General features: G+C 46.0%; 1 protein-coding gene across 2 annotated transcripts; it reads left to right on the top strand.

Annotated features, from left to right (window-relative positions):
- Positions 1–9,821: 9,821 nt before the first annotated feature.
- On the top strand, positions 9,822–17,865 carry KLHL38 (kelch like family member 38). Of its 2 annotated transcripts, XM_080646293.1 has the most exons (5): positions 9,822–10,085; positions 10,562–10,669; positions 10,762–12,115; positions 13,593–13,698; positions 14,896–17,865. In XM_080646293.1, exons 3-5 carry the CDS (start codon positions 10,763–10,765, stop codon positions 15,183–15,185), a joined length of 1,749 nt encoding a protein of 582 aa, XP_080502419.1. In that variant the 5' UTR covers positions 9,822–10,085; positions 10,562–10,669; position 10,762; the 3' UTR covers positions 15,186–17,865. The 2 variants fall into 2 exon arrangements, with proteins under 2 accessions (XP_080502419.1, XP_080502420.1); XM_080646294.1 differs by lacking the exons at positions 9,822–10,085; positions 10,562–10,669 and having other exon boundaries at positions 10,748–12,115.
- Positions 17,866–19,808: the final 1,943 nt, after the last annotated feature.

Here is a 19,808-nt window from a genome sequence, read left to right as displayed (position 1 = left end):
ATATATTTTTAAGTGTAATAAAAAAATAAAACAGGGTGGTGATACTGTATAGAGAGACAGGTGGGGGGATGCAAGGTACTTCCAGTGGTCAAGGAAATAATGTTCTGAACTCTGAGAAGCCAGCCACATGAATATTGAAGAGAACAGCATTCCAGGAAGTGCAAAGTCCCCAGCTGCTGTTCTGCTGATATCACCAGCTCCCCGACTTCTGCAATTTGGGCTTGTCCCATGAGCGGTGCCATCTTCCAATCCAAATGTATTACTTTTCCAAGAACCGCCGTTTCCAAGGAGCTTCCCAGGTCCAGCCCCTCCTCATTCTGACCACTCTTCATCTCAAAAGTGTGTGAGTGCCCTTGGTAAACTCCAATGGGTCTAAAAGCATGTGACATGATTGTTACTATTCACTCTTCTTTAGCATCGTGCCTGAATTTGCACTGAATCATCTCACACTAATTCTATTGTCTTGTTGTTTCACCCCGATTCAACTGGTCTCCTCCCACAGGATATCATTCATTGGCCCTTTAGGGCACAGATTGGGTTTTCTGCTTCTTTGGTACCCCAGTTGCTCCTAGAACAGAGCTGGGCATTCATTCACAGCCCTTGACTGGAGCTGTTTATAGGAGGAGTTGACTAGCGTGCCAATTGTTTGTTTCAATGAAAGAATTAATTAGTAGGCCTCACCTCAAAACCACACGGCCTTCATTGTATTTTGCACTAGCATTATCTCCATTGTATAGATGAGGAAACCAAGGCACACAGAGATTAGGTAACTTGCCCAGGTCACACAGCCAGTAGTGGCAGAGCTGGGATTTAAACCCAGGTCTGTCTGGTATTAGATGAGGGACCATACTGCATGGCATGGCCCCATGAAGACTGAAGGTCAGCAGGCCCATTCTCAGTTTTTCTATAAAAAACTATAACTCATAAAATAATTAACAGAGGTGACCTGATTCATAGATTTAGTGCCAAATACAAGGCAGGCATTCATGGTTGAGGATGCTAAGGCCTCTGGGCTCTCTGCTTTGTCATGTCCCTTTCATAAAGGTCAAAATTCCAGTCGGGATTCAGCCAAAGTATCAGGTCATCACTGTGCCCTCTAATGAATTTAAGTGCTGCCAGGCAGCTCCTAACTATAGGTGAAAATGTCTAATGAAATGGCAAATGGCAGGAAAACAGAGCACATTCATTTACCTTAAATTATGTTTTCTTTCTGTCTTCCTTTTCTTCTCTCTCTCTCTCTCTCTCTCTCTCTCTCTCTCTCTCTCTCTCGACTGCTTGACTGTTGTCAATGGAGAAAGACAGGAGCAAGAATCTAGCACCCTGAGCAAATCTCCAGAGCAAGTCACCCAGCTTCATCAGTAGCATGGGTTTAACGGAGGGTTACCAGATTTAGCAAACAAAAATTCAGGATACACACTGAAATATGAATTTCATATACTGAGAAAATATTTCAGCATGGATATGTCTTGTGCAATATTTGGGACATATTTATACCGAAGACCCGAGCTGAATGAAACCTGCCTCACAGGGTTACCCTGAGGATTATACCACACGCCTAAGGGAACGGCTCCGAGGTACCGGACTAGGAGGTGGTAGCATTAGGTCTGTTCAAAGACTGCTTTTCTTCCTTTATGTAACAGTTGGAAATGGACAGCCTGGGCTCTCAGACAGATGAGAAAAAGAGCCATTCTGGACTCATGGTTTCTTTCATAAGCAAATTGACCGGGGGGTGGGGGGAAACGTGGCTTCCCTTCAGCTCTCTCCTTGCTCCCAAGAACGGAAAAGGCTGGAACCAGTTAAGTCCAGAAAAGTGCCTCGTGAGATGTGATAATAGAAGAGATAACAGGATACTGGTTTTGTAAACAGAAATAAGTTGGCTGAGCAAGAGGAGAAAATGAGATGGGGAGATAGCAGGGGAGCAGCAGGGGAACACAGCCTAGGGAGTGACCACGGGCAGAACGTTCACGGGAAAATGTCCAGTGGGAAAGGTCTGTTCCGCCTAAATCAGAACATCTGAGCCCCTTGTGTGATGCACTGGAAGGAAATGTTTTTCAAAGGTTCTCGGGCAACCTCAGCCATTGCTGTGAAGCAAGCAAGTTTGTCTTCAACACCCTTTCCTCTGCCCATTCAGCGGTAACACCAAGTCTGACCTTCTCTCTGCCCAGCAATCCCTCAACATCCCAGAAACAGTGTTCTAAGAAAAGCACCACCTGCCCTGGCTGGTGTGGCTCAGTTGGCTGGGCATCGTCCTATGTACTGAAAGGTCACTGGTTTGATGCCCGATCAGGGCACATGCCCAGGTTTCAGGCTTGATTCCCAGTAGGGGGCGTGCAGGAGGCAGCTGGTTGATGATTCTCTCTCATCATTGTTTCCCTCGATATATCCCTCTCCCTTCCTCTCTCTCTAAAAATCAATAAAATTCTTTTTTTAAAAAAAATAAAAGAAAGGCACCACCTTAATACGCCACCACCATCCCAGGTTTGGTGTTGCTCTATTTACCTAAGGTGCCCCTCCTCAGACTCCAACTAGCTTATCTGACAAACTAATCACAGGACTGGCACATTCCTTCTAGGCATAATTTACATTTTTGTAACACCTTCTGGACAATCTTTTCTCCTTCTCCCCGGTACTTTCCTCCCCGTTGTTATCTAATTCATTATCTGCTCTAAAGAGGGAAGGAGGCGCTTTTCAGGTAGAAGAGAGGATTGTATATGGTCTGGTAAAAATGAGATCTTTGGGTGTCTCTCCAAATACATTCCATGAGCAGGGGATACAATAGATGTGTAGAAGATGTTCAATAATTTTATGTTGGAATGAAATCTTGAGTTGGTATGCTCTGGTGGATCTCCGAATTTCAAAAAAAGATCATCCGTGTTACTATTCTTATACAACCGTTTCTGGAACGTAGAACATTCACTGACAACTGGAATGTCAGTTATGTTATCAGTTTGCCACTCCCCACCTCCATTGTATAAAGTTCTAGTTTGGGAGCCACAAACAAAGTTTTCCTCCGGGACTTGTGTTGAAGAAAATTCTGAGATGACAATAGGAATAATGTGCACATCTCCAGGGTGGAAAGGCAGTTTCTGGTTGCTATAATTATGACCAATATTGTGCAATGCCTTTGGACAACTGACAATGCACTAGGTGTTACGAAGACTTTAAATAGTAGACTCCCCCACCTCCAGCTCATGTCTGAAACACTATGGCCTGTGCTAGCCTGCCCATTGGAATGAAAAACACAAGAGGATATTTCCTATTCCCTTACCCAAAGCCCTGGAGACTTGGGCACACTTCCCTAGGAATGGGGGTTACCAAATCAACCATGTTTGTCTTGGCCCACTCTTTTTTTTTTTTTTTTTTTTTTGCTTTTTGATTATTCAGATGTAGAAGAAAAAAAGATATGGCAAGGGAAGCCTTTATCCAAGAAGCTTCTGAATCCCTGGCAGTTCTGAGGACTGAACTTCAATAACAAGGTGTGAAGCTAATACAGTGTCTCCTTAGTAGCATTGATTTCTCACCAAAAATGATTTACAAGGAATGGTGAATACTCACCACACCTCAGAAAATTAGGACTGATTATAACCCAATATCAGAAGCAGATACAATTGGTTTGAAAGAAATAGCGAGTGACCTATTCATGTTTTACCTCATGGAAGAGAGGAGATCCAGTTCTTTGAAAGTCAGTAAGAAGAGAGTTCATTTCTTCTACACTCCTGCTCCTTGACTCAAAGACCCAAATAATAGACCACTCTTAAAATTGGCCAGCCATCCTCTACTACATGGGTGATACTTTTTGAAGCAGCCAGAGTACAGTTTTATACACACATATGCACCCTACACAGTCTTACTATATCCTTTTAGAGAATGCAACTCTGAAGCAAGGCACAGGGGAAAATGTGGAAGATGGGGAGCATCCCTGCCAGGGTCACTGTGGATCCTAAAAGTAAAATGGAGTCATCATAAATAAGTTTAGAAAGCTATGGGGAAGATCCTGTTAAGGACATTTGTTAGATAGTTGGGGTTATAGTTTTTCATGCATCGGAGACAGAAGAAAAGTACACCTTAATTCTGCAGAGCTAAGCTTCATGGATGCCACAGGACCCCTGGGAATGGAGCTAGGAAGTGGGAAAAGTAGTCAACCATCCCTTCAACTGTAGCTGTAAGAAGGATATTCAATAGCACCCAAAGGGATAGTTAGTGGTTCCTAAGGCATGCTATACAGTCTGTTGGTTGGCCATCATTGGGTCTGCATAAATCTTTCACACAAAGATGAATAAATAAAGAAAAGAGCCAGACTATGGGAAAATACTCCAGAAGAAAACTTTTCAAAAACCTCAGCATCAGTAAAAAAAAAAAAAAAAAAAAAAAAAAAAAAAATATATATATATATATATATATATATATATATATATATATATACACACACACACTAGAGCAGCAGTCACCAACCAGTGGTGGTGGTCCATGAGGTCTGAAAGTTTGGCAAACGCTGTACTAGAGGCCCGGTGCACAAAATTCGTAACGGGTAGGGTCCCTAGGCTTGGCCAGCGATCAGGGCCGATCGGGGCCTTCCTTCCCCAGGCTGCTGGCTGCTGGCTGCTGGCTGGGGCCTTCCTTCATTCCACACCACCCCCTGGTCCTTCATTCCACACCGCCCCCTGGTGGTCAGCACATGTCATAGTGAGCGATCGAAGTCCTGGTAGGTCGAACTCCCACCCGAGGGGATAATTTGCATATTAGGCTTTTATTATATAGGATGTGTGTGTGTGCACATGTATAGTTAGTTATTTTAGAGAGAGAGGAAGGGAGAGGGATAGAGAGATAGAAACACATTGATGAGAGAGAGACATCATTCAACTGCCTCCTGCATTCCTTCTACTGGGGATTGAGCCCACAACCCAGGCATGTGCCCTGATGGGGAATTGAACCAGGGACCTCTTTGTTCATGGGTCGATGCTCAACCACTGAGCACACGGGCCAGGCAAAAGACATCACTTTTATAAAATAAGCAGAAATTCCTAGAAATCAAACTGAGACAGAAAGAGAGCTAGATGAATTGTGGAATTATTTCGGAGGAATAAAAATGCAATAACATATTTCAAATATGCATTGGAAGCAGCAAAAAATAAACCTAACCCTATGGAAAGGTACACCAATGATGTAAAGGGTAAATTTGGGATGATGTTCTAGAATGCAGGAGGAAAGGATAAGCAAGTAAATATTTAAAAAGAGATAACGATTTAAAAGAGGAGGCCAAGTTAAATATATATAGAGAGAACTACAACTGAGGTAATAATCAAAGATATAATTGAAGAAAATTTTCTTAGGCTGAGTAAAGGTCAAAGTTAACAAATCAATAGCTATGTTTTATAGGCAAAATTTAATTTTTAAAAAAGAGCAGATACTTGGACATATCCTGGCAATGTTTTTTAATTAATGGAAAAAAATAATTTTGCCTTAGCTGTTTGGGTCAGTGGATAGAGTGTTGGTCTGTAGACTGAAAGGTCCCAGGTTCAGTTCAGGTCAAGGGCACATGCCTGGGTTGTGGACTTGATCCCCAGTAGAGGGCATGCAGGAGGCAGCCAATCAATGATTCTCTATCATCATTGATGTTTCTATCTCTCTCTCTCCCTCTCTGAAATCAATAAAAATATATTTTTAAAAAGAAAAAATAATTTTAAGAATCAAAAAGACGTAAATCAGTCAATTCTTAAACTTCTCTGTAGCACTGTAGTTTTTCCAGAATAATGCGGGTGACTTTCAGAAAATTTTGTAGAAAAAAAATTATTTATTATTTTAACTAAGATATAATTGACATATGACTTTATATTAGTTTTAGACAACATGATTTGATAATTGTATATATTGCTAAGGAGTTGCCACAATAAGTCTAGTTAGCATTTATCACCCTACAGTTATAACATTTTCTTTGGTGATGAGAACTTTTAAGATCTGCTCTTTTAGCAACTTTCAAATATGCAATACAGTATTATTAACTATAGTCACCATGCTGTACATCACATCCCCTTGACTTATTTATAATTGTAAATTTATAATAAAAAATAATTTGATCCCTAAACTATTGTACCCAGCCAAGCTGTTGTTTGTAGATGGTAGGAAAAGAAAAGAGAATCTTGGATAAGGAAGGATTCAGAAAAATGCACCTTTCCCCTATTCTTCCTAAAAAAAATATTATGAGTGAAGGAACTTCAGTTAATCAAAAGATGGGTCAGAGTTAAGCACGTAAGAAGGGGAAAGTGCGGCATAACAGAACTGGCAGGGAAAATGTAAACCAGCCAAGTAGGGAGCTAAGTTTAAATAATAGTTGTAAATATGATTCAAAAGCAAATAGCAAAAGCAAAAAGTCATTTTTAAAAGATAAGATACAATATATAAAATGATTTGATGACAACAAACTGAGCCTAAATTCCAGGTTATCTTTACAAAAACCAGGGAGAAAGAAGTAAAAAGTATTTCAGATTCTGTTTCCTACCTATCAGGAAGTCGAAAAATATTTTTTAACTTTTATTTTTGATCATTTGGAAAACATAGATTAAAAAGGTGTCATAAAAACCGAAAAGCAAGCCACTAGTAAAAATATATACAGTCTGGAAAAGGCAAAAGTAAGCAAATAGTGTCCAGTGTCAATCTCTGTCAACAAATTCCATTCTCTGCCTTTCCTTACATGGGGCAGGAGTGTAGGCTTATTCCTGCCCTCAAGGAGCTACAATACAGGAGAGAGAGACAAAAACACATGACTAAAACTCAGCCTGATATGAGAGCTTTCCAAAGATGCATGTATAAGGTTCTCTTTCTAGAGGACTTAGAATTCATGGTGGGACAGGGGTGAGAAGGGAAGGAGGAAGGTTGAGAAAGGCATCCCTTTATAACGTTTAGGATACTTAAATTATTTGTCTATCTTCCCTACTTCCCTTATGGTAAGTACCACAAGGGCAAGGGACCTCGTCTTATTCAATGGATGGATGGATGGATGGATGGATGGATGGATGGATGGACCGACCCTTAGTTAACTAGACCCTTACCTTGCTCAATTCACATTTCCCCAAGGGAAGTAATGCTACATCTGGGAGTAAAGTTCACCCTCTCAACAGACATCTCTCTTTAGGTCATCCACCTTCTATACTCCAGCATAAAATTGCCAAATCATGCCTCAGTGGCCTGGAGGGAGGATATTCCTGCCTAAAGGCCTACCTCACCATCAGGAGCACCTGCTGGGGAGCAGGGAGGCCAAGCAGTGTATTATTCTTGGTGACTTGCAGTGTTAAAACGAGAGAGCAAGAATGCATCTTTGATCATATTATTTTTTTCTTCCCAATTTGATTTAGAGCCCAGAAAGCTAATCTGTGGCATAAATGATGTATCGGGTCAGGATGTAGTTCTCAGGGAGGAAGGGGGCCTGACAGCAGATTGTATACCAACAACACACTAACAGTCCTGTTGCTATCTCTGTTGGTCTTTATTTCCCTTACCCTCCCTAGGGGGAAAAATATGAAGACATTGTGCTGTCATTTGCAATACTGGCCTAGTAAATGCAGGGTTAGGCTTTTAGTTCTTAGAGCACGGTCATCATGGCAACACCAGAATCAAGGAGCAGGCCACCTTTGGCCATTGTCTGGTCAAAAAACACACCCAGCCACACAGATACAGACACCGGAAGGCAGGAACTCACATACATAGACAGGTTTTAAAATCACATAGCAAGAGGCAAGTCCCTTCCTACAGCTTTTAATGATCCAGTCCACTGAGGCCTTATTTGTCTGCTCCCCCTTTTTCTCCTTCACCTACCACCGACTATGGGAATGGGAGATACTCACAAGACAACAAGGAACAGCCTTCCAGTGTTCAAGGAGCTCTCAGCCCTCTAAGTGCAGGTCTGCACATTCTTGAAACACAGATCCCTCGAACCAATTGCCATGGTTCACTGGTTAGTGTGAAAGTTACGTCTTGTCCCGATGGCGATAGGAGGACTGGACCTGGACATGCATGGTGGAGCATGTTGGTGGCTTCCTTGCCTGTAGCTGTCAGACCTGCTGCTGACCTGAACCAGACTGCCCTTCCATGGGAATCCAGGCCCAGCACACTCAGCCAGGAGAGAAACTGTGCAGAAGTTTTTTGTCTTAACTTTATGTGCTTCTTTGGGAGTTTGGGGTCTGAATATATGGGAACCTAAAATAAATGAGGACATTCAGCTCCTTGTCCCATTTCCTCAAGGGATTCTAATTAATGGTTATATCTCCATAGGTCTCTGACCCCGGTGGCTCAGGTCTTCTGCTCCTAATTCTGGCCTCGAGGCCCCTGGCCCCAATGACATGTTAATATACTTGCTGGCCATTGACCTTCTAGACTCTTTGGGGCTGATCCATGCAACTATGAATGAAAGACACTCCTTCCATCCTGCCCTGGGGTGTCCTACAGGCCAGGTCAGTCCAGCCTTCCCAACAAGGACCGGACACATACAAGAATATGCAAGTTGTCTGATGGGGATAGCATAAAAATTTTAAGCGGGAAGTATCAGGAGACCAGTCTGTTTCCAGTCTGGATTCATCCTGCAGACATAGGAGCCATTGAAGGGCATGATGTAGGGGACTGGCAGATTCTGATTTGCCTTCCCCAGGGTTACACTGGTGGGGACAGATGGGTGTATTGGAGGGAGAGAAACTTGGAACAAAGGGAAAATTTGGCTTGGGAGGATGTTGCAATAGTCCAAGCAAGACCAACAAGGAGAGAAAGACCGGCTTCCCTGCCACTCACTGCTGGTATCACCAATCAGGAACTCTCTGGACATGGGGGCAGGAGACACCTAGGTCCTTTTTACTCTTCCTGGTGGTTCTATAACCTTCCGTCCTGGTTCTGATTCTTACATTTGATGACTAACGCTTACTCCATCACCTCATCATTCTCCTCTTCCTGCTTCCCTGTTTCTTCCTTCCCCTCTCCTTCCCTCCCTCCCTCCCTTTCTCCTTCTCTTCCTCCTCCTGCTCTTTCTTCCTCCTCCTCCTCCACTCTCTCTCTGTCTTTCTCTCTCTCCCCCCCCCCCCCCACCCATCCCCATATCCCTCTGCTGCTGCTTCTCCCTCTCCCCACCTCCATCTCTCTCTTCCCCTCCCGCCCTCTTTCTCTCTCCGTCTGGAACAGCCTGGAGCAATAAACCTTGCCTCCTGCCTCTAGCACAAGCCTTTCTAAAAGGAGAAAAAAAAGAAAGTAAGACAGAAAAGCAAGCCAGACCTATAAAAAGAATGACGGAAGAACAATCCGCTCGTGTCTGGGAGAGGCAGTATGATGCCGAAGAGCACCCCTGCCCTCACCAAGACAGAAGCCTCTAGGGTCAGGAGAACCAGCGAAGGTTTGGTCTCCCAGAGTCTGGAACCCCTAGGGTGCTTCACACATATGCAAAACGGCTTTTGTCACGGACCCCACCATCTCAGAGCCTGGAGGAGGCAATCACAGCCTTCGCCAATGATCCTGCCACACCGGTGGAAATAGAAACCCATCAAACAGCACCCCGGCCCACATTCTGGCTTCCCTTGTGACCATCCACCACCTTCCACGTGCCCAGAACCATCGTCAGTAACTATCCCAGGCCCCAGCAACCTGTTTACAGACATCTAGAATTCCCAGGCACTTTTAGGACAAGGGACTCAGGATGTTTCCAAGCAGGCAGCAAAGTCTTCTCCGAGAGAAGCCGTCCCTTCAGGTCTATTTATGCCGATGTAAACACTTGCCAAGGAAACAAGGCATGTGGGCATGCGCAGCCCTGCTGGCCCTGGGGTTGCTGCAAAAGGCAACTGGAAAGTCACATGTCCCAACAGTGGAAAATACATATGCAGCTATTCTTAGCCCTGGAATGTATACACCGTCTCCCTGCCCAGCAGTTCTGTCACAAAGCTCTAGAAAACTGTGAAAGCGCCTTTAGCATAAACAAATCCAGAACTCTCCCAGGACCAATCATTTGTCAACTGAAGGAAAGGCCCAGGTTTATGGTTTCACTTGGAGCCAGAGGTGGAAACTCCGGCGGGACCAGTCGGACCAGGCATCGGTGGCTATCACTGCAGCCAAGCAAGGTAAATGTCTCTAACGTTTCACTCTTCCGCAGGTGGCCTGCCAGGTGCCGAGCAATAAACCCCGCCCAGGGTGTTATTGGGGCTCTGCTTTCTATTTATCCCATCTTTAAAACAAAACCCTAACGAATTTGTGAAGCCATGTTTCAATAAATGTATTGCAAAGGTCCCTTTTCATCCCTCGTTTCTGTCTGGTTACCAGAGGGCCACACCCCCCCCCCCCCCCGCCCCCCGAATGACAACCTTGGGGAATGACTAACACCCAGAAAGATGCTGAGATGAATTCACTAAATAACAGAAGGCTGAGAATCTGGAGAAAGGCTCACAGACTTCCGCTGGTCAAGTGCACGGGCTGTTATTTTGCTTCCAGCTAACATTTCAGCCCCTGACAATCAGTAACTTCCTACAACCTTCATTGTTTTGGTTTGCTTGTTTTTCCTCAGCTTATCTAAAGATGTTATTTGCCTGTTACCTTTCAGAGCAATCATAACCAAAAAGAGAGGCGTCAGCTGTGAGGCCTGGAGTGTGGGTGGCCTCTCTCTGCAATCTTCACTAAGCGATATTCCTGGCGATACCCACACGCACTGGTGAGTAGACACAGATGCTCTAAGTATCTGCGCTGCCACAGCTAAACCCTCCAGCACGTGCTCCCTCTTGGGACTCCTCCCCCTCTTTGCAGGATGGACAAGGAGTTAGCAGATGGGCTGCTCTTCAAAAACCACGACTTCTCCTCTGACTTGTTGAGGCAGCTCAATGGCTTAAGACAAAGCAGAATCCTGACTGATGTAATCATCTGTGTTGGGGCCTGGGAGGTGCCCTGCCACCGAAACGTGCTGGCCTCCAGCAGCCCCTACTTCAGGGCCATGTTCTGCAGCAACTTCCGGGAGAGCATGGAGGCCAAGGTCCAGCTGAGAGGCATTGACTCCACGACCCTGGAGCAGCTCATCCTGTATGTGTACACGGGGGAGGTGCCCATCACGGCTGAGAACGTTCTGCCCTTGATGGAGGCTGCCTCCATGCTGCAGTACCCCAAGCTCTTTGAGGCCTGCTCCTCCTACCTGCAGAGCCAGCTGACCCCCAGCAACTGCCTGGGTATGATCAGACTCTCAGAGATCCTCAGCTGCGAGACTCTCAAGAAGACAGCCAGGGAGGTGGCCCTGACGTACTTCCCAGAGGTGGCCGCATCTGCTGACCTGAAGGAGCTCTGCGCCTTGGAATTGAGAGACTACCTGGGGGATGATGGGCTGTGCGGGGAGGAGGAAAAGGTGTTTGAGGCCTTCATGGGTTGGGTCAAGCATGACCTCCAGACCCGGAAGCGATACATGCAGGAACTGTTCAAGCTTGTCAGGCTTCCGTACATCCACCCGGCCTTCTTCCACCACTTCATCGCTAACGATGCCCTCCTTCAGTCCTCGCCCTCATGCCAGATCATCTTGGAGATGGCCAGGAGGCAGATGTTTTCTTTGTATGGCACTACCAGTGTCCCAGACCTCCAACCTCCATGGCACGTGCCCCCAAGGAACTCTTACCAAGACTTCCTCATCCTCTTGGGTGGGAGGAAGGACAACCAGCAAACCACCAGGGATGTTCTCCTGTACCACAGACAGACAGGCCAATGGCGGAGCCTCGCCAAACTGCCCACCCGGCTCTATAAGGCCGCAGCCGTTGCCTTGCACCGCAGCGTCTATGTGCTGGGAGGCATGGCCGTGGGCACAGAGAAGAGTGAGCCCAGTCGCCACATCTACATCTTCTCCCTGAAACTCAATCAGTGGAGGCTGGGACAGCCCATGCTGGCGGCCCGCTACTCCCACAGAAGCACCTCCCATAAGAACTTCATCTTCTCTATAGGGGGGATTGGAGAAGGGCAGGAGGTCTTGGGCTCCATGGAGAGATATGACAGCATCTGCAACGCCTGGGAGAACATGGCCAGCATGCCAGTGGGGGTTCTGCACCCTGCAGTCGCTGTGAAAGACCAAAGACTGTACCTTTTCGGGGGAGAGGACATCATGCAGAACCCTGTGCGCCTTATCCAGGTAAATGGCTGGTCTTTCTCATCATGTAAGTGCATGAGTGTGTGCCCCCCCCCCACATGCACATACACAAACACACACACATATCAATACTCGCATAACACACACATATACATTTGTCATCTGCAGGGGAGGGGCGGGGGAGAAAGAAAAGAAGGAAGAAAGAGAGGGAGGAAGGAAGTTTAATTTCAGTAAGATTTTATCCATTTATGAATTATTTTGTGTAAGATTCACATATACAAAGGTACATCAGATACAACCATGAACGTGGAGGTGAAGGACATGGACTCTGGACTCAACCAGACCAGCTCTTCTTCTCACTCTAGCTGTGGGACTTTGGGAATGTCACTTAACCTCTCTGAACCTCAATGTCTAATCTGAAAAATGGGGATAAGTAATGCTACCTACTTCATTGGATGGTTGTGATGATAAAATTTGGTAAGCTGATTTTAAAAAAATAATAAGGCCTTTAATATGATGGCAATTACATTTTACACAGAAAGAATTTCCAGTGAATAATACTGGGCCATTTTTCTCTATAAATGAATACTTTTGTTCCTTTTTTCTTATATGAAGTCCATCCTATCTCTCTTGTGCTAAATTCTGCCAGTAATGAACTAAATTACATTTGATATTTGAACTTGAAAATGAGAAAATTACCAGGAAGACAAGTCTGGGAACCCTGATTTGCTCTGTTTCAGAGTGCAGCCCATCTCTGTGCTCTTTTTGCCTTTCCTCGTGCTTCATGTTGTCTATGGTTCTAAGGACTCTCAAGCATGAACTGCCCTAGAGCCTTCCTCACTTAGCCCCAGACTTACTCCTGGCTCTAAGACCCTCTCGGATACACTGGAACAATTAGACACTTAAACATGAGCTACAAATGAAAGTAACTGAAAAAAGCACTGGTTTCATGACTATCCAAGTTGCTCCATTTCTCATTAAAATAAAAAATTGTTCCAAGCAAAGTAAGCAAACACATGCTACAATGCATAACTCTTGGTCCACTCTATAGAAACACAGCCTCTAATCTCAGGGGGGTCACATGAAGACCAATTTCTAATAATATTCTTCTTTCTGTTATTTAATTATATTTTTATTGATAGTAATATACCTACATTCTAAAAATTGGAAAAAAAGTGAAAAAAATGACTCCTATTTCACCCTTTTATTACTACTTTTTAAAGAGGACCATGTTTTGTTAAGTATGTTTTTATTGATTTTAAGAGAGAGAGGAAAGGAGAGGGACAGAGAAACATTGATGAGAGAAAGAAACATCAATCATTGCTCAGTTGCCTCCTACACACACCCCATTGGGGATTGAGCCCACACCCAGGCATGTGCCCTGACAGGGAACTGAACCTCTTGGTGCATGGGAAGATGCTCAACCAACTGAGCCACACCTTCCGGGGCTTAATTACTACTTCTGTCTTTTAAAAATATCACTTTAAAATACAGTGCCATGATTATATTTCCCCCTCAGGTTTATCACATTTCCAGAAACACGTGGTTCAAAATGGAGACGAGAATGATCAAGAATGTGTGTGCCCCTGCAGTGGTGCTTGGGGAGCGGATTGTCATCGTGGGAGGTGAGTTTGAGCAGAGAATCGCCAGGCTGGGCACAACTTGGCATCTCCCATGGAAAAAGGGTCACTAGTAGACGGACGTTGTTCTACAAGACTGTCTTTGTAAAATCACACCCCTCTGGCTGAGGGCGTGTGGACAACTTGACAAAGTTCTTTTCCCCTCCAGAAGTTTCTCCCTGTCATTTTCTGTAAACAGGAATGAAATAATGCCTTATTTCACAGAGTTGTTGTGGTAATAAAACATACTCACGTATTGAAAGCACGTGGCATGTTCCCAGACACGTGGCAAATACTCAAAACACATTTGCTCTTGTTAATATTAGCTACTGATGGATCATTCCTCTGCAATCACAGTATAGTGTCATGGTTAAGAGGACTGGTTTGAGGATCAGACAGATCTGGGTTCACATCCTGACTCTGCCACTCCCTGGCTGTATACTCTTTGGCAAGTTATTACTCTACTAGAGGCCTGTTGTATGAAGATTCGTGCAATAGGCCTTCCTTCCCCTGGCTGCCGGCACCGGTTTTCCTCCGGCACCCGGGACCCAGGCCTTCGCTCTGGCCGCTGCCTTCAGTCTTCTCCAGCTGGAGCGCCGCTCCTGTAGCTCCCTCCGCACCCCCGCCGTCTCCCTCATAGCAGGCGTCCTGCCCCACCGCTCTATGCCTGTGTATGCAAATTAACCCTCCATCTTTGTTGGGTTAATTTGCATACTCACTCCTGATTGGCTGGTGGGTGTCATGGAGGTATGGTCAATTTGCATATTTCTCTTCTATTAGTGTAGATTGGGCCTCAGTTTGCTCATCTGTAAAATGGAGATCCTCAAAGGGCCCACCTGATAAGGTTGTTGTGAGGACCCATGAGTTCCCAAAGCTTCCTTCTTTGGATTGTTGTAGCTCTGGAGAGGGCATGTGAGAGTGATGAAGAAGCCAGTGAGGCTGAGAAAGTCCCTGGAATCAGGAGGCTGCTCCCCACTGAAAACGGGCTATGTGCCGCCTTAACTTGGGGTTAGGGATGCAGGGGCCAAACCCCATCCCTGCTGCACACTAAACCTTGGGCAAGTTATCGAAACATTCCATGCTGTAGTTCAGATTCCAGCCTCAGTGTCAGGCGAGGGCAGAGAGCAGACACATTCCCAGACCACTGACCTCTACTCCCAAATGAGCAATGCTGACCTTGCTGATATACCACTTGGCTTTCAGGTTACACAAGGAGGATTCTAGCTTATGACCCTCAGTCCAACAAATTTGTCAAATGTGCGGACATGAAAGACCGGAGGATGCACCATGGGGCCGCGGTGATGGGGAACAAGCTCTACGTGACAGGCGGCCGGCGGCTGACCACGGACTGCCACATCGAGGACTCGGCCTCCTTTGACTGCTACGACCCCGAGACAGACACCTGGACATCCCAGGGACAGCTGCCTCACAAACTCTTTGACCACGCCTGCCTCACTCTCCAGTGCATTCCCCACACCTCCACCTTCTCCTGAGGTCGATCAGAAACCAAAAAATCGGCTGTGTTAGTCCAGATGCTTTTGTTGCAAGAGACAGAACCCAACTCCAAAAAGCTTAACCCTAAACAGGTGCAGTGAGAGCTCACAAGACTCAAAGTTCCAGAGTCTACAGGCCTGGAATCAGGCCTATTGTTGGCAAAATTCTCTCTCTCTCCCTCTCTCTTCCTCTCTCTCTCTCTCTCTCTCTCTCTCTCTCTCTCTCTCTCTCTCTCTCTCTCTCTGGCTTTGTTCTCCACACTGTGTGAGGACAAATCCAGACTCACATTCTCTAGCTTAGCATCTTCAGGAGAAACTTTACCATTATCCATATATTAACCCTAAAAAGAAATAAACAATGCTGTTTGGCCCTTTCTGAATTCCATGCAACCTCTTGAGCCAATCACTATTTCCAGGGATCATACCACAACTGGCTAGTCCTGGATGGCGTCCCTACAGGCAGAGGTGGAGTTAATGGTCGTTGACAACCTATCTGAATGGCACTTAATGGCATAGAAGTGGTTCCCCCAAAGGAAGACATGCTGGGCTGACAAAAGCCACATCTGCGCATAACACCATGGAGACTGGGAGCAAGAGGGCGAAGAGCCCCTGGAAGCCGTTGGTCCGGGTGGCAGCATGAGCAGTGGCCATGGCTGAGTGTCTCTGAGACCAGGGATGCGGTGCGCTGGAATTCCAGAAAGTATGTGCAGCTCCATATCTAGTGTTTGCAGCATTGTCTGCGCTGCCAGAATAAAGTTTGCTTCTGTTGCCAAGAGATGTTTTTCCCCAGCCTCTGGGGAGCTATAAACCTGCAGAATTAATCAGGATTTTCATTTTGGTAAATGTTATGAGAATTGCTCTTCTGAGGAAAGCCAACGAATTCCTTCAGAGATTACAGCAATTATTGCCCTCCCAGTGCTGGGGCTGACTTTCCCTGTGGCCTTCTTCATCTCCAAGTGCCTCCCACGCTGGGCCCAGTCCCAAGCACAGGAATAAGCTGAAGCTGGAGGCACATTACAATCACCTGGGAAGATGGCTGAACATGGGACCGATCCCCACTGCAGAGGGAAAGATGGGGATTCTCAGAGGCGGGGCCCAGAGCTCTGTAGTTTTGAAAAGCATCCTAAGTCATTAGAAGGTGCAGTCAAAACCACCTCATCTGCGGGCACTGAAGACCTTCATATGCTAGTCCCATCCCCATCCTGTCCCGGCCAGCCCTGTCCCAGCCCAGCGGTGAACCCAAAGTCCTCTCCCCACTATGGAAGCATCTGGAATGAGTCTTGCTGCCCTGAGTCTGGCATCACAGGTCCATGCTCTGGACTTTTCTCGTGTGACAGAAGCCTCCCCCCACCCCTTGCTCAAGAGATCTTTATTATTTCCTCCTCCTCTCTCTTGTCTGAGGGCCTTTTCACTTGCAATTGCCCCTGCCTAATAAACACCTCTCTCACCTCTTCACCTGACCTAATTTCAATTTATACCTTACACACCAGATTAAAAGTCACTGCATCAAGGAGGCCTTTCATGTACCCTCTCCCCAACTCCCCGCACCCCAACCTGGGTCAGCTCTCCCATTAAATGTTCCCATTGTCCCCTATACTTTCTGTATTTTTTTGTTTTTTAATACTCACCCGAGGATATTTTTCCATTGATTTTTAGGGAAAGTGGAAGAGAGAGGGGAAGACAGAGAGAAACATCAATATGAGAGAAACACATCAATTGGTTTCCTCCTGCATGAACCGCAACCAGGGCCCAGGCTAGGGAGGAGCCTGCACCCAAGGTACATGCCCTTGATTGGAATTGAACCCGGGACCCTTTGATCCGCAGGCCAACACTCTATCCACTGAGCCAAAGTGGCTAGGGCTACTTTCTGTGTTTTTATCTTTGAGACTCTTATCCTATTTATAATTACTGTCTTTTCCTCTAGACGCTTACATCTGCCCTTTTCTCTGCATTCCCAGGGCTAGTCTCAGTATTTGCCACATACATATAGATTTTCAATAAATATATTGTAAATGGATTAATAATTAGTCAATGAATATCGAGACTGGATCTACAGAGTCGTGTATATAGGCACCAGTTGAAGCAGCCCAGATCCTCTACTCAGATTTGATCCTGTCCTCTCTTTTCTCTCTCTTTACCATCCTGAACTGAGTTTGATGAGTCTGGGTGGGGGACTAAGAGGCATGGCCTGCCTTGCTCAAGCCTGGAGGATTTGCCCCCCATTAAAAGCGGGACTATTTGCCCCCATTAAAAGCAGGACTCTTGCCCAGCGGTGTAGCTCAAAGATTGAGCATCAACCTATGAACCAGGAGGTTGCAATTCAACTCCCAGTCGGGGCATATGTCCAAGTTTCAGGCTTGATTCCCAGTGTCAGGCGTGATCAATATTTCTCTCTCATTGATGTTTCTCTCTCCCTCTCCCTTCCTCTCTGAAATCAATTAAAAAAATACATTTTTTTAAAAAGTGGGACTCTTGCCTGGCAGGTGTGCCTCAGTGGTTGAGAGTTGACCCTTGAACCAAGAGGTTGATGGTTCGATTCCTAGTCAGGGCACGTGCTCAGGTTGCACACTTGATCCCCAGTAGGGGGTATACAGGAGGCAGTCGATCCATGTATCTCATCGATGTTTCTATCTCTCTCCCCTCTCCCTTCCTCTCTGAAATCAATAAAAATGTGCCTTTTTAAACGTACTTTTTTTAAAGTGTGACTCTTGCTGTCATTAAACTCCTTCTGGGATCTCCAAAAATCCTTCCGTCAGAGACTTGCTAACACCCTGACTTTCTGTCCCTCCATCTCCGTCCAGTACTTAATAAGCTGCCAGCCTTAGTGGCTACTCGGAGCTCGTCCAAGTCCCCCTGGGGCAGAGAACAACTATGTAAATTGCCCACTGGGTTCTATAAAGAAAGATGGCGCCAGGGCCAGACACATTTGGACACGTGGCTGGCCAGCTTCGTGAATCAGATAAGACACCTCTGTGGCAGGTACATTCACACAGCTAGGCATCCTACTGGCCAAGCCCCTATCTGAACTGGTTGCAAAACAACCCTCAGGACACGCAGCATCCTTTCCGATCTGCTGAGGAGGATTCAGTCCAAAAAAGAGAGAAGCTTTTGGCACCAGGCTTCCTTGGTCTCCCCAGCTGAGCAGAGAGCCACAGTACAGAGCTGAGGTCAAAATATATTTAGCCGGCAGCAGTTAAACTAAAACATTTTAAGTTAAAAAATGTCAACTCTCCTGGTGAATCATTTCAACAGGCAGCAAGGGAAGGGGAAATGAAGCAGAGCAAGGTCTAAGAAAGAAAAAACACTAATGAAAATATCAAACACCCCATCCCAGCATAAACCATGAACAGGACAGGAGCCTGACAGAGCAATAGTGACAGACGGAAGGAGCTGCAGTGGGGAGAGTGGGAAGCAGGGCCCTGGAAACCTCTCCCAGCCCAGACCTGACTCCCAGCAGCCGTCCTGGGAGAAGTCCCAGCAGCAGGCCATTCCCTGACCGAGACGTGGCCATCCTCTGGCAGGACAGCATGGCCCTGGCAGGACGGAGTTGCTGGCATTCTGGCCCCACCCCTTTCAGACCCTTCCTGACGCTCTCCCCATGAGCATTGGTGGCTCTGAAGGTGAACCCCCTGACCTGGAGCCTCTGGTGTTCCCTTCAGATGGCCTCTTCGTTGTGATCCTGCCTCTTCTGCATCCACTCTCTCTCTGTGAACAACAGAAAGTCCCCAGTATCCACATCTTTAAAACCAAAGATCCCAAATCAGCTGAATTTACTTTTGCCACCTGTAAAAAAACTGTAACGCCCCAGAGGACAAGGACTATGACAGGTTTTACTCCAACATGTTGTCCTTCTTAGGATGTCTCACACCCCATGCCTCACTCCAACATGCTTTGCATGTCCATGCCTCTGTGCCTTTGCATATGCTATTCCCTCTGCTATCATGCCTTTCCCTGCCTCCCCTGGCCTTTGATTCCTCTGTGGAGCCTTCTCCAACCATTGTCCCCTCCCTCCCTTTATTCCAGCTCCTTTCACATTGTAGTGCCACAGAGACTTGCTAATGAAACTGAAGGGGAGCTCATCAGGGGGCAATGTTAAGAGCCTGGTTCCCTATGAACCACTAGGCCAAGTTCAATCAGTACCTGGCACACAGACAATGCTGACATATTTGTGGAATGAATCAGTGGATGCATATGTAAATGGGTCCTACACACCATTGGAGTGTCCGGCCTGCTCTCAGTGAAAACAGGCCTAATCTGACACATTGGGGTTTAAATCAGGTAGGAACAGATGGTGTCTAACCTTTCAAAAGGGTTATTGTGGATCTATCTGACAACAATAAAAAATAGATCTTAGAGTATGAGATGTGACAGGAAAATGATTACATTGCTATTTGCCCTGGAACCTTATTCAAGATAAGCCCAAAGTGCACAGCCATAACAAACTACCACAGATTTGGTGGCTTAAAAAACAGAAATGTATTCTCTCACCGTTCTGGAGGCTGGAAGTCCAACATCAAGGTGTCGGCAGGGCTGTGCTCCCTCTGAAGGCTCTAAGGGAGGGTCCTTCCCTGTGTCTTCCAGCTCCTGTTGGCTCCTGAAAACATTGCCATCCTTGATTTATAA

The sequence above is a fragment of the Plecotus auritus genome, assembly GCF_963455305.1.
Source record: "Plecotus auritus genome assembly, chromosome: 11".
Lineage (NCBI taxonomy): Eukaryota > Metazoa > Chordata > Mammalia > Chiroptera > Vespertilionidae > Plecotus > Plecotus auritus.
Note: the sequence above shows the minus strand (reverse complement) of the source record. Positions and strands in the feature narration are given on the sequence as shown.

Bases quoted from the DNA above. Each gene is read 5' to 3' on its own strand.
- KLHL38 (XM_080646293.1), top strand. From the start codon at position 10,763: ATGGACAAGGAGTTAGCAGATGGGCTGCTCTTCAAAAACCACGACTTC. The intron at 12,116-13,592 runs GTAAATGGCTGG...TTTCCCCCTCAG, and splicing joins ACCCTGTGCGCCTTATCCAG to GTTTATCACATTTCCAGAAA. The intron at 13,699-14,895 runs GTGAGTTTGAGC...CTTGGCTTTCAG, and splicing joins GCGGATTGTCATCGTGGGAG to GTTACACAAGGAGGATTCTA.